Source organism: Xenopus tropicalis, chromosome 8 (assembly GCF_000004195.4).
Source record: "Xenopus tropicalis strain Nigerian chromosome 8, UCB_Xtro_10.0, whole genome shotgun sequence".
NCBI lineage: Eukaryota > Metazoa > Chordata > Amphibia > Anura > Pipidae > Xenopus > Xenopus tropicalis.
In genome coordinates, this window is record NC_030684.2 from 26,557,861 (window position 1) to 26,572,368 (window position 14,508).

Sequence of the window (14,508 nt, forward strand, 5' to 3'; positions counted from 1 at the left end):
TTTGAACCAGCATATCTCAATGGTAGTCATTTATGCTATCATTTGCAGCAAAGTTGTATTGTACTGATTCCCTTGGCCTCCTGAAGCTACATATCCCTCTTTGTGTTAGTATCACTTTAAAGAAATGGTGACCATCAGAAATATTAGTAATTACTCACCTGACTTTGTACTCTCTTCCTTTTCATCTATCAGCCATTGAAAGGCATCGACTGGAATGGCCCTGGCTTCAAATATCTTGTAAAATGGAGGCAACTTGGTAAAGAAGAGTGGAAGGAAGTGGTAGCAGATAGCCCCCCTGTCCTTGTGTCAGGCACTAGCATATTTGAGCCTTATGAGATCATAGTCCAGTCTGTCAATGATATCGGCAGAGCTACTGAACCCAAACCCGTCATTGGCCATTCCGGGGAAGACAGTAAGTAAAGTTGTAGCATTCTACATCTGTATCAGATTGTTTAATTTTAATCTGCAGTACCTATTCCAAAAATGAATTACATGGAGAAATGTTGTAAGCCACCCCAGTGGAGAGAAAGATACGTCCTAATAGCCCCCCCCCCCCCCCACTGCATTATACTCTTCTGTCTGTTTCATGAATTTACTTCTTGCCCACTAGTCAAGGGCGTTTTCAACCTCCTGTGGAGTCACCTTACCATTTTTGTTCCTTTTAGTGCCTGACATTACCCCTGAGAATGTTGGCTTAGAAGCTATGAACGAGAGTGCAATCAAGGTTGCATGGTTGCCTGTGCAGAAGAATGGGTTAAACGGTCATTTGAAGGGATTTATGGTAAGAAACATTTACATAATTAAAAAATTAAAGACAAAGAAAGCCTTATTTACTGGGGGTGTGAAAGTCCCACCCAATGAATCCAGTTGCCATGTTTTTTCCCCTGGGCTGCTCTGTGCTAGAGACTCACTGTCCGTATGAGGTGTATATTTAACAAATGAATTGTGTCAGGCCCTACATACTTACGCTTCATTTGGTTTATATGTATTACTTGGTACACAAGGGGATGCCCAGCCAAAAATGATTATTTCTTCTTTTTATACACAATAAAAAGTAATTGGAACCATCTCTCCCTTATCCATGAATTCAACATTTCCATTGATGTCAAAGTTATTTGACTCTTGAAACAATGGAGCAGAGGTCAGAATTGATAGGGACAGATAGACATTGGTTCTAACTGCAATTACATTTAGTAATAACATTAAATCAGTGCTTAGTGATATCATTTCTGTCACATGACTGACTGAAACTTGTGTATTATAATAATTAATGTACCCACTGTTGTAAAATTTGAGGATGTTGGAAGATATAGAGGAGTTCCATAACCTGTATAATAGCACCCTTGTACCATTATATGGTCATGAAACTACTCATTGACTTCTCCTACTCAATATCCTTATATTTGACAATAGGGGGTACATTATTCTATATATATATGTGTATGCGTGTGAGGTTTTTCTGTTTTCCTATGTTGTCATTTTTCCTAGGTATACTATACCAGACATAACGGGCACAACAGGCACCCTGGCAAGTTACTGGTCCATGGTAACACAACACATGCTTTAATTACCGGGCTAAAACCTTACAGCAACTACTCAGTGGAAGTCGCCATCATAAACGGAAAGGGGGAGGGGGAGCATAGCGAGTCACGCATGATACGCACTGATGAAGGAGGTAAGACTACTCAAGACCGAAAGCTGATAGTAAAACCCCTTGTGGCAGCCACCATGGTGGACCAGGGAAGTGATTAATATTGTCATACAGGCACATATAAGAGACTGATGGATGGTATCAGTTGTGACTGCTATGTGATAGAACCAACTATAAATGCTACCCCTGCACTAAGCATGGAATGGTGCCATAACTGGTCCTAAATAGGATGTACTATGGTATGGTGGTCCAAATGTGTTCTGTAGTCGGTGTCACCATAACCACTTCTTTATATAGCATCATTTTGCAACCTTGGTGGAAACAATAAGTTACCACTGCCATGGTTAGTAGCCTCTCCACAGGGCAGAGTGCTTTTAGTGAGTGGTACCAGTTTCCTGGGGCAAGTAGTATGTTGTATAATACCGATGTTCCTTCCAGTGCCAAGTCCACCTTCATTTTTACGGCTGGAGCGCCAATCTGACACATCACTGACACTCATATGGGGCCCCCCCGAAACTCCCAATGGAATTCTGACAGGATACGAGATTTATCATCAGATAGGTAAGTACAACCTGGAGCCGGAGTCTCTGTATATTACGTGCAACTACATAATGTCGATACATATTTTTAACTTAAATTGAATTATGTGTCCATGGCGGGGGGCATGATAGACACCCCTGGAGTGGTGCACTGGCAGTCCTGCAGGAAAATGAACTAATGATCATGGGAATCCAATTTTTTCTTTAAATAATAGATATTAAAATAGAGTGAATCTGATATTTTCGCCAGCCATAGAATGTGGTGGTTGGCTGGTTACCGTGTAGTCATCACTCTTTAAGGGTGACCAGAGCAAATATCATGAAACTTGTACTTCCAATGGGTGACATAACTAAATTACTGGGAACATTTCATAAGTAATCCAATTATATCACTTCTTTTTATGTGTCACTAACAAACATTCTGTACTGTTCTATTTCCCTGCCAGTGAACAAAACTCACACTGGAGCAAAGTACTTCTCTGAAACCATCAATGATCCCACGCAGCAAAACTGGACACTTTCAAATATCAGCTCCAAAGACACCTACCGGTTCTATTTGTATGCCACTACCTCAGTGGGACAGAGTGAAGCTGTTATGGTGGAGGGCAGCACTATGCAGGAGATAGGTGAGACTATGTGTTTGGGTGCCAGCGGTTATAGCAGGGGTAACCAAAAGAGAAGGACTGGTTGCTATATATTCAGAATATTTAGCTAAGGTACCAATATTTTTGCTAATGATAGGGTAAGTATTTCTACTTATTGGATGTAAAAGAGGAAGACTGAGGAAGTGGTGGGACTACAAAGTATATCTTGGGGTCTAATGACAGTTTACGTTTGGGAGGTGGAGTCTGACCATCAGTCAGCATGATATTAGGGGTGAATGTTCTATAGCAGGGCAACCTCTCTGTTCTCACTCCAGTGCAATGGATATACCTATAATGCCACCTTCTCTTTTGTTCAGAGGTTCCTCCTGTGCTGAATGTCAGTATCGAGACTGGGGACAACGTGGTCACACTAAACTGGATGCAACTGGAGGGGCCCAGTAATGCAGAGATCAGAGTGGAGATCAGGAACAAATCCAGTGAGTGAGAGGCAGCCATAATTGAGATGGGCGGCATGTTTGGGAATGGGAGTGAGCAGGAGTTTGTAGGTGGCAGTAGTGCAGACATGTACTGGAAGGAAATACTGATATTAATAAATCTAAATGAACGCTGACACCAGGAAATGATCAGATCGCCCTATTCTCAAGTCAGGAAGCAATAGTTCCCTGTAAAATAGAGATACATTTTCAGATGGGCTTCTGTTATCCTCCTCTGGATCAGCAGAAATAGTGGCCAAGGTTCCAACACCCACGTAAACTCATCTTATCGAATTCTGTATTCTTTGGATGTTCTACATTAAAAATGGTCATGGGCAGGTCCCTTTACCTTGGGGGGTATCACTATCACAGTAGTGCAATGTCCCACAAGACTTAGAGAAAGAGGCCATTCCAAAGGATCAAGAAAGCTAGGGTTTTGCCATGCTGCAAGGCAGCATTATTATTAAAAATAACTATAGATATTATTTTGCCACATTCTTTAGTTTACCTCCGGTTGAGGATGATCAGTAGCCTTAGTGACTGTAGAAACAGAATCCATTGTTGAAAGTTAAGGAAAGACACTGGATGAGGATGTGCCTTTTGTCTCTAAAGGTGAACTATTGTGGCGCCACTATGGTTCAGTGAACACCACCGACTCGACCTTCCAGCTGAGCGGCCTGCTCCCCGGGACTTTTTATTTCATACGCCTTATGGCCCTCAATCACACTCAGCATGTTGAAATCTGGAGTGATATGGTACAAACCAGTGGAACAGGTGAGAGCCAATGAGCTTTGCACTGTTCTTCTTGTTTAGAGCTTGTTGGGGGGGCAATTTGTTAGGCACTTCCAATGAAAAGTAGAGAAAAGGGGGCCAGTGGGAGGGTATTGTATTCATGGGGGACACATACAGTTATCAGTATCACTAGTTCACTATAACTATACACTACTGTATATATATATATAGAAGCTGGTTTTCGCGGTCCACGCACTAAAATGCATGCATTTGTTCTTGTACTTGTAAGCAAATCAGACACTGCAAATCTTTGTTGTTTGGATTTTGTTACATCTGGTGCTCAGAGTCAAAATGATGTCCGCACTAAACTCTTTTGCTGCAAGTGCCCCCTGCGTCAATAGGTGCACTGCACCAGATCCACAAAAAAGGGCAGGATGGACTAAAGAACTCTGCAGAACTACAAGGGGCGCCTTTAGATGCAAGAACCTTTAATGAATAGGGTTTTTTTTTTGCAACTGCATTTTTCCTGGTAAATGAGCCCTACACACATTAAACTTAACACATTCTGCCCAAGCACTCCTCTGCTAACCACACAGTGTTCTCTTTGTTTCCTTATTACAGCAATTCCCACAAAACAGGGAGGATTTCCCAATGAAGGCTGGTTTATTGCACTGATCACTGCCATTGTAGTCCTGCTGCTCATCCTGCTCATCCTGTGCTTTATCAAGCGCAGCAAAGGAGGAAAGTACTCTGGTAAGGAACCTGCCAGCTCTTCCTTGTCTTCCATTCACCCTTCAGCCAAACAGCTAAAGTGGAACTATCAGATGGTTTTCTTATTCTGTATGTTGCATGGTATAAAGGGGCAGTATAACAAGTATATAACACTCTTCACTACACTGGACAGCATAGACCACATTACTTTTCATGTGCTTGGGTGTAGGGTCTTTAGGGTGCACCATCAAGAGTTTAAATACCGGGGAATTCCCTACCAGTCATTTGAACTGAAGAAGCCACTCGGATGAGTGGTGAAACGTTTTCAAGAAAAACTCAGAAAAGTCCAGTTGTTTTAGACTTAATTCTTCTAGATACTATATAACAAGTTCACAGGTAAACCCCTTGCCTAATGCCTTGTGTTAAGGTTATACAAATCCACAAAATACACAGTTTAGGTAATATCATGCTACTTGAATTTTATGATTCTTTAGTATACTATATGCAGTTTAATTAATATACATCTATATAACCTTAACACTTGCATCTTATCTGTAAGCCAAAACAGTCAAAGGGGGGAAGTGAGGAGGTTGTTTATACAGAGCTCATGATATTTAACTAACTCCACTAATTACAGGAAAGATATGAAGTGTAAAACCAAATTTGTGCTCTGCTACTGATTTATAAATTAGAAATAAACCCCCAAAAATATAATTTTTTTAATGGGGCTGCCAGTTTGTTACATACCCCTATGTAATTGTAATCACTTCCCTCTGTGACCCGGTCCCGTGGACCTGTGCTACAAAAGCACCAGCTCAGGGTACTACTTTAGTGAGGGCCATGATGCCATCTGCTTTCTGTCCCTAGGAGCTTTGCAGGAAGCAATAATAATCACTGGGGGTGCCTAACAAATTGGCCCTTCCCTTCACGTTTAACGGAATAGGCAGAATGTATTTTCAGCATAAGTTTAACTTATATCAGACATTACACTGTGGCTGGGTATCCTATTAAATATAATCTCATTAGATACCCATGCTACGAAGGGGAAATGGTCAACATGGCGGTGGGAAACAGAAAAGGGGACGTGATAAAATCCCAGTATAATGAGGGAGGCTACAAGGAAGTGGAGCTTTGAAAATCCAAACATGAGTTAGGAGAGAGGTCACTGGTAAATGCCCAATGGAAAGAGAAAGTGATAAAATCCAAGGCAGTGGCGTGAGTGGGAACACTGGGTAAATGGGTTTGTTCTAATGTGAGGGGTGGAGACTGATAATGGTGATAAGACATACGTAAATGAGTGGCAATGTAATGTGCCCTTTACATCCCTGCAGTGAAGGATAAAGAAGATACTCAAGGGGACTCTGAAGCACGGCCAATGAAGGATGAAACCTTTGGGGAATACAGGTAGAAATCTTAAGGGCTCATTTACTAAAAGAATGCAAAGAGGAAATATATCAAACTAATTTCCCATGGTTTTTGTCCCCCATAATGTAACATTTCCTCCCAGAATTCCAGTGTGACTGCCACCACCACAATTAATGTTACTTGCAGACAGTGTAAATAGTGCATACCATCTAACTTTTAACTTTCCCAAAATGGGACAAATTAAGCCACTTCCTTGTCCACCCTAACCCCCACCCAGTTATATACCCTTCTTGTGCACCAAAAAGGGGGAAAATGGAAACTGGGGCAAGTCCCTAGCATACATGAGCACACTATTTTCTTGCATAGTATATAAATGGATGCATTTCTGTGCAATGACACATTGTTTCTGTAGTCTAACAGTCTATAGACAAGAGGAGGGCATATGGACTGGAATAGACAGTTCCCATTATGGTTACCCTTCTCTAAAGCCAGTAGGGGGCAGTGTAGTGTTTGTGCCACTTTAATAAAAGTAAAATCAGTATATATTATATATATACGTAGTCTTATTGCTGGGGAGGTTAGAAATCCCTTCTATGCCCCTCCTGCTGCAAAAAAAAGCCCAATGAACTGAATGTAAGCTGTGAGGGAAGGGTTGCCAAGGACTGTATCAGTGCAGTTCCTCCTTCTGTGCTATGGGGCAGAAAACCCTGCTGTTCCATATGGAGCTGATTATTATACAAAATTATACAAAAGCTTGTTGGCAGTTTGAAGCTATTAAAGTTATTGTGGGAACAGAAGCGGAATCAAAACCGGAGCAAAGAAACTGAGAAAAGTTGCATTTCATTTTTTTTTTACAGTTGAATGTATAATTATTTGTTCTCACAACGTTCTTAAAGAAGCCATTAAAGCCTGCAGGAATGTCAGCTGGAAGTGTCAGAATTAGGGGACCCCATGCCATAAGCCATGCCAACATAGACAGTGGCCCATTAATGATGGCAACTCCAAAGGGCAATATCCGACACGAGGCAAATACAATACATGGGCTTCTACCTTGTTTGTTTCTTCATTAAACTTTCACATTTAGGGGGTTATGTAATAAAAAGGCACTAAGTTTGCCCAGTAGCAGTATCCCACAGCCAGAAACCAATTAAATGTTTACTTTTAAACAGGTGACCACTAAATTCTACTTGCTGATTGGTTGCTATGGGTTAGTGCACCTCGGCAAACTTAGTGCCTTTTATTACATAACTCCCCTTTACTCTCTCTGCAGAGAATAGTGTGTAAGAAGACAGAGAATTATCTAGTCTCACCCTCCCTGTCCTTATAATCAATCCCTGCCCCAGGGTATCTTACAATCCTAATCAATAGGATTAGTTTCATCAGGAGCCAATGAACCTGCCTGAATGTTGTTGGAGTGTGGCGAGTACCCGGAGGAAAAACACAGAGACATGGGGCGAATATACACAGTAAATACAGAGTTTCCAAATGCTGGAAGTGCTGTATTCATGGGTAGGGGGCTGTGGCACAAAGTGCAGAAAACATGGCGGACTGTGCATGTGTTTATTGCACTTTGCTGCCTACCCTGCACCCAGTGTTGAAAGTAAAGGAGAGCAGGCATCAAGGGAAGTTCACGGGCAGGCAATGTCTAACAATATGTACAAAGCAGTGGGTATCTGGCAAAGGTGGAAATCATAACACAATTTACTATCAGGAGCCAGGAATCACTGCCCTCTGCTACCAATATAAATCTAGACTTTAGCATCATGGACAGTTAAAAGGAAAGATGTAAAATATTTAAGATATGTATTGACCCTTATTCTCATTGTGTCTTTGTATAATCTGGAACAATTGCTGTGCTCATCCTTATGCTTTTTGTCCTTCATTCTATTTTCCATGCTTACTTCTCAGATCTCTAGAAAGGTAAGCTGCTCTCTCACCAAACCAATGGCAGTAAAGGTGTGTGCCGAAAAATACGCACACATTTCTCACGCTGGGGGTGACTCTGTGCCACTTGAACGGGTGTCAGATACGCAAGCACCTTTTATTCTGATACGATAATTCAGGTGTTTTGCAAATCATCCAAATCTGATTGGTCAGTTGCAGTGCTCTGCAAGAGAATTGCCCAATTCTGATTGGTGGTTTATATAATATCCCAATCCTGATTGCATACGCAGGATTGGAACAAGACAGTGGCATTACAGAACTCCAGCAGAACCAGTAAATGGTGGAACCATCACTGACCCTGTTGCATTACGCAGGGAAACTGTATGAGAAGAGCAGCATGCCAGATATTACCAGGGCATCTCATGCAACACTGTTCTGTTTCAGTCTATATTATAGTGCTCATGGGAGATGAGAAGGAAGAGAAGCCGCACCCTGTGGGTTTGTGGGTACCTAGTTCACCCATGATTCGTTCATTGCATTTCAATACAATGAGTTTAAATGAGAAATGTGGGGTATCACATGAGAAATGTGGGGTATCGCCTTGTAGAGAAGGGTCGCTGTGGGGGTTCTTACATTTGTATGTAATTGTTAACATACTTATAGGCTCTGGTGTTCATGTATTCAAGTGGCATTGGAGGAATTGTTAAATTGAGCATACTGGCATTGATTATTATGCCCAGTAAGCCATGTATCTCCTTTATTTTAATGAATATGAGTTGCCATACTGATTCTCATTAATCCTAGTCCTAGACAGCGGCGCCCTATTGCAGCCACAGGTATATATAATTGTATCGATTCCAGATCTCTGGATCCTTCAGTGGGTTCCGAGACCTGTTCCACCATCTTCATATCAAATGCCACTTGATATGTTTGTCAGAGCCCGTGAAATATGTGCATATGATGGTGCTGGGTGGGTGATTTTATCTGGCGGTGTGTGTTTGCATGCATTCTGGTAACATGCTCCATTGTGCCATTGTGATTGTCATTGTGTCATTTGTCTTGTCTCTTCTACAGCAGTTCCTTCACTAGACATAGGTAAAATGCAGTGCCCTGCCACCCTGCATGCCCTCTGTGCCAGCGTTGGGCATTTCAGCCCAATGTCAGCGAATGGGGTAACACATTAAACACACTGAATAGGGGTCATGGTCTGATGGATGCTAGGGTGTACAATTAATGGGTGTCCATCCACTTGCCCACTCAAGGGCATTTCAAATAGGGCACCAGGCTCGCTGTTTATTAGCCTGGCTTAAAGGGGTGTTTAGCAGATTGACCACAAATGCTTTAGAATTTTAGTTGGAGTTAATGGCCACTTGTCCATATATATATATATTTATAAAATTATGTATATGTATATGTATATATATATATATATATAATAGGGTATCTGACCTCTGGTAGATTGTTGAGCAGATCTCAGCAGAATGTTAGCCAACTGGTACAACAAGTACTACTGGGTGGCCATTGTGCTTTTAACTGGGTTTAATGGGATTAAATCTACTGGGCAAAAGAGGAGGAGTACTAGATTTTCTTTCCTTTCCCCTCTGTATGCTGCTAACTGCATACTTATTAGCCTGCTGCATGTTGGCCACGGATACATTGCATGCAATTTTAGGCTAATATCCCCTTAGTTTTATCCATAAACCCCTGTTGTGAACAGTTATTTTAGTTACCCTCTGACAGTGTGTTGGCCGTAAAGATATATTGTGTTAAATTGCTAACACAAGGAGAGCATAACTGCCCTATAATCCCCTGCTAGATCTGCTGTTGGCACATCAGCTATTTGAGCCTACTGAATCTTTGCTACTGCTTATTACACTGGCGTTCATCTTTGCATGCTGCATGTAACTGGCCAATTGGCATCCTGGTGGCCCTTGTTGTAGTAACCTGCCTGGCCACTATCCATACTAGCCAAGCGGTAGTTAGATTTTAGGCAACTCCAGTGGGGTAAATGTCAGTGTTACTGCTGAACCAGAATGCATAGAGCCACTGTTACACCATAACATCTTTGTCTCCTTCTGTCTGCATTGTGGCTGTAAGTGCATCTCTCCATGTAACATATTTTAGGTGCTCTTATATCTTATACACAGTGTACATCACCCATTTCTGTCCTGTTAGTCATACGCTTGAGGATAACTGGATAGCATGTTTCCAAGTTAGCATTACTGTCCTCAAGTCAACAGCTTAGACTTCCAGTCTGTTTGGCCAAAGAGCAGGAACCTCAACCTTTTGCTTTGTTTCCTTCTTTGTAACACAGTGACAATGACGAGAAGCCTTTTACTAGCAGTCAGCCCTCCCTCAATGGGGAGATCAAGCAACTAGGCAGTGACGACAGCCTGGCCGACTATGGTGGTAGCGTGGATGTCCAGTTCAATGAAGATGGCTCGTTCATTGGCCAGTACAGTGGCAAAAAGGAGAAGGAGCCAACAGGGGGCAATGAGAGCTCTGGAGCAACCTCTCCGGTCAACCCCAACGTTGCAGTTGAATAGAGTGTGTCATGGGGACCAAGAAGGGTCATCGGGGATGTTTTAGGTTGAATATCGGGGTGGCAGGAGAAACTGGATGGATAAGGAGAATTTATTTTTTGCTTGCACGCCATCTAACTAATTTGGTGCCAGAGGGGGTATCTAGCCCATAACCTTTATAGACTCTCTAGCACCAAAGTGGTTGAACTGCTACATTCTCTTTGGACTGCAGCTCAGTGCCATGTGTGTAAATGGAAATCAAGAAAAAATAAAACAAGGACCATAACAGGAAAAAAAACATGGATGGGTGGCTTCAAATGCCATCTGCCCAGGATGTGTGCCAGTGTTCTCATTTTTATTCAAAAATAAAATAGTAACGAACGGACAAAAAAGGACTGAGGAGAAAACCACGAGGAGAGAAAAAAAAACGAAAAACCAAAGTAAAAAGACAAAAAAAAGACAAAAAAATGCATTTCTCTCTTTCACGCCAAGTTCTGCTTTCACGTTTGCCACAGAAGAGGTGTGTTCCTTTTCTATGTTGTCTTTTATTTGTGATGTTCTCTTCCCATGACGTTGGGGGGGGGTCTATATCCAAGAACCCCCACTCCTTTCCATTGGTTATTACTATCTTACGTGCAGCCGGCCAAATGATAAAGACATACAAAAAAAAAAACAACAACAAAAAAAAATCGAACAAATGTGTACGTAAATGTGCTGAATGCAAAAATGAGCAAAGATAACAAAAAACCTTGCGCTTCTCGTTGCGGTAATGACCCCTTTTATTTTCAACCTACTCAATGTTAGGCTGAAACCAGGGGTCCCTCTGCTCTCCTACAGCTCTACAGGCCAATGGCAATAGGGGTTCTCTACATGCACCCCTTGTCTGCCTGTAAGGGTGTTGGTATTAACCCTTTTGCAACTGGGTGGGTTCCAGCAGGCCCCTCTGGTACAACGAGCGAAAGAATGACTATGGCTTTGGTGGTTGCCGCATTAACCCATTGACACTCATCTAGCTCACCAGGATCAATGGACACCATTTCCAGTCTTTATGGTCCAGAATTCATGGCAGGGCCAAACGCAAGAGCAGTAATTCTATATTTTTGCTGTAAGATACGATGCAGGATTCATTCTCAGGATCTGTAAAGGTCACCTATATGCTGCAAACAGAGCTAGGAAATGCTAGCCTGAGAGATGTAGTCTCATGTCTCCTAGCAACAAGGCTGGAAAACCTCCTTAGGACCAGATTGGGGTGCAATGAAGTCTATTGCTCCCCCTGGTGCTTAAGGTGGGGTTCCACGTGGTAATAACAGGGTTTTAGCATGATGCATAATAAAACAAGGGGGTCGGTTCACAAAAACTGCAGGCGAATGAGGCATTTCGTTTTTCCGGTTGCCATTCTAGGCACCTTATCCTACAAGAAAAGACCTGCATAAGCAGATAATATGAGTGGGCCATCTGAAAACAACAAAGATTTAATTTTTAACAAAAGAACACCATTTTGCCAAATTTTGCCCTATTTTAGCCTATAAAAATGTATAAAAATGGGGTTCTTCCCTGAAAGGACACAAATGTTTTTTTTTTTGGGGCTGCTTGCTTTGCCAGATATATTGCACCCCTTTATTTACAACTTTCTGTTTTTTGTAAACAGACCCCAAACAGAAAGAGTTATGATTCCCACACAGACCCACCTGTTGGCGGCCATTTTGAGCCGTGACACTTAATGTATGGGATTCTTCCAGGTGTCAGGACCAAATGTCAGTATGTTTTCCTACAGTCTTTTTCCTCAGGAGCTGGTGCATTGTGAAGCTCATTAATTCCACCCCAGCCACCTTAATCTCCCTGGGCCTTGGGGGAACCCTGTTATTAGGTATTGTCCCCCCTGTGAAAAACCGAGCAGCAGCAGGGTCCCCGCCTCAGACAGAGGTGCTGTATATATAAAGGATATCATTATCGTCCACTGTCTGAGTAACCACCTTCGCTGTCTCCCATCCCGTTGACATGGGTGTAAAGTCTACATCTTATCCTTAGGGGGGTCTGAGGGAATAACCACTGGAAAATGTCCAAACACTAAGAGGAAGCAGCATTGCCAGGAAACACAGACAGACTTGTGTATTAAGCTGGATAAAGGGGGTTCCCACTTTTCCATGGCAACCCCCAAGTGATCCACAGCGAAGGATATACCTGGATGCCAAGGTAGGAATATCGTGTCTGTGACGAATTGGTGAAAATCCAACATTCTGTAGGGTAGCTCTGGGGCACTGTGCTTCATTGCAGAGGGCAGGTTGTATATACACATCATTTATACACCTGCAAAATGCCAATGTTTTGACCACTGTTGTGAGCTTCTTCATGTCACAACCAGTAGATCCCCCTTGCAAAGGTTCAAGCTAGACCTATGTCAGTATTGTGGGCTGGAACTGTAACCTACCAACCCTTTCAGCTGCTTTCCTACATCTACAGGTTGCCCACACTGGGGGTTATGTAATAAAACATTATTTGCCCTTTTGCAGTAACCCATAGCAGCCAATCAGCAGGTAGCATTTACTGATCACCTTATTAGTTGCTATGGGTTACTGCAGCTGGGCAAACTTAGTGCCTTTTATTGCATATGGCAGCAAGAGCTTTACCTGGCCCTTGTGACTGGTTCTGAACAGCCCTTTTAGCCCAGAAATTTGGGAATGAAAGCCTCCCATTAGGACACAACCCGTAGAACATGCGGAAGGTGCAGATGACTATGTAACTGCGATCACGTTGTTAAGCCTGTAACTGTGCCACGCTCTCCCCCTCACTGTATAATATCCAGATTGTGGAGAAGGAAATATGACAAGTTGGTACAGCGCAGATGGCAAAGGAATAATTCTATGTATTTTTTTAGGCTCTTATCTTCTAAAAATAACCCAAAAGCATGTGAGGATGCTGTAAGAAGTATTGTGTAAATGCTTAATATAGCTCCCCGGCCATGAATGTGCTGCTGTTCAACAAGTCTGAATACATAGGGCAAGCTGGAATCTCTAGCACCAAATAGCAAGGAAGCTTTACACCAACACAGGCAATCTTGTACATTGCACACTGAATCAGTGGCCCCCAAATGCACTTATTTGTTTTACTGTCCCTCACAGGTTAGTATTTGCCAATATTACTACAGAATATGCACATTTTTGTCTATAATAGTGTTGCACAGGCTGATATAAAACTCACTGAATATGAGTACACCATGCAGGGTCACCCTATGGGCATATAATAGTGTATTCCTGGCAATGCTGGCAGACATATCAGTGGCGTATTCCCTCCAGCCCTCAGCGGGGTCGATGGATTATATTTGCAGCCAGGGGTGTAGGCTGCAGGCACTTCTGGTGGCGAAGGGGTTAAAATAAAAAAAATGAAACAAAAGCTGCGCCTGATGGGTGCCGCACTGAACCTTTTTGAATGTAAATAGTGTTTCTGAAGTTTGTATCTGCCGGTAGTGTATAGGCCTCTGTAAGTCCCTGTCTACAGCTTGGTATTGTTAAAGAAAAATACAACTATATCATGATAAACCCAACCTGCATCATGTGCTTCTGTGGGGAAATGGGGGGCCTCGACGGGATGCCGGGGGCAGTATGCTCCTAATTCTCTTTCTGCGGTTCCAATCATTCATACTGATGGCCCGAATGAAGGGAACAACAAAAACCTGCCCATACTGTGTATGGCGGTTTGTAAAGGTTCTGTCCGTTTGACCCCCAGGCCAATAGATCAGATACCAAACATTGTATGGCCACTTTAAATGGATTCTGTCATGATTTTTATGGTGTACTTTACACTGTTTACATTGCAAATAATTCACACTACCATTTAAACTTTTATTCTTGACCCAACAAATGTATTATTTTTAGCAGTAATATTGGCGTGTAGGCGCCATTTCAGTGCATTGTGCCTGAGTCTGAGCTTTCGGAAGGAGCCAGCGCTACACATTAGAACTGCTTTCAGGTAACCTATTGTTTCTCCTACTCCCATGTAACTGGAGGAGTCCCAAGCCGGACTTGGATT

At 42.5% G+C, this 14,508-nt stretch overlaps 1 protein-coding gene across 6 annotated transcripts in view; it reads left to right on the forward strand.

The window, feature by feature from the left end:
- The window catches only part of l1cam (L1 cell adhesion molecule), a 114,558-nt gene extending 100,535 nt beyond the window's left edge, over positions 1–14,023 (forward strand). For 3 of the 6 annotated variants that reach the window (XM_012967853.3, XM_012967855.3, XM_012967854.3), the window contains 11 exons: positions 193–412; positions 666–781; positions 1,489–1,675; positions 2,090–2,212; positions 2,637–2,816; positions 3,152–3,271; positions 3,881–4,042; positions 4,622–4,753; positions 6,043–6,115; positions 7,985–7,996; positions 10,275–14,023. In XM_012967853.3, coding sequence (XP_012823307.1) covers positions 193–412; positions 666–781; positions 1,489–1,675; positions 2,090–2,212; positions 2,637–2,816; positions 3,152–3,271; positions 3,881–4,042; positions 4,622–4,753; positions 6,043–6,115; positions 7,985–7,996; positions 10,275–10,506 — 1,557 coding nt within the window. In that variant the 3' untranslated portion in view covers positions 10,507–14,023. 6 annotated transcript variants of the gene reach the window in all.
- Positions 14,024–14,508: the final 485 nt, after the last annotated feature.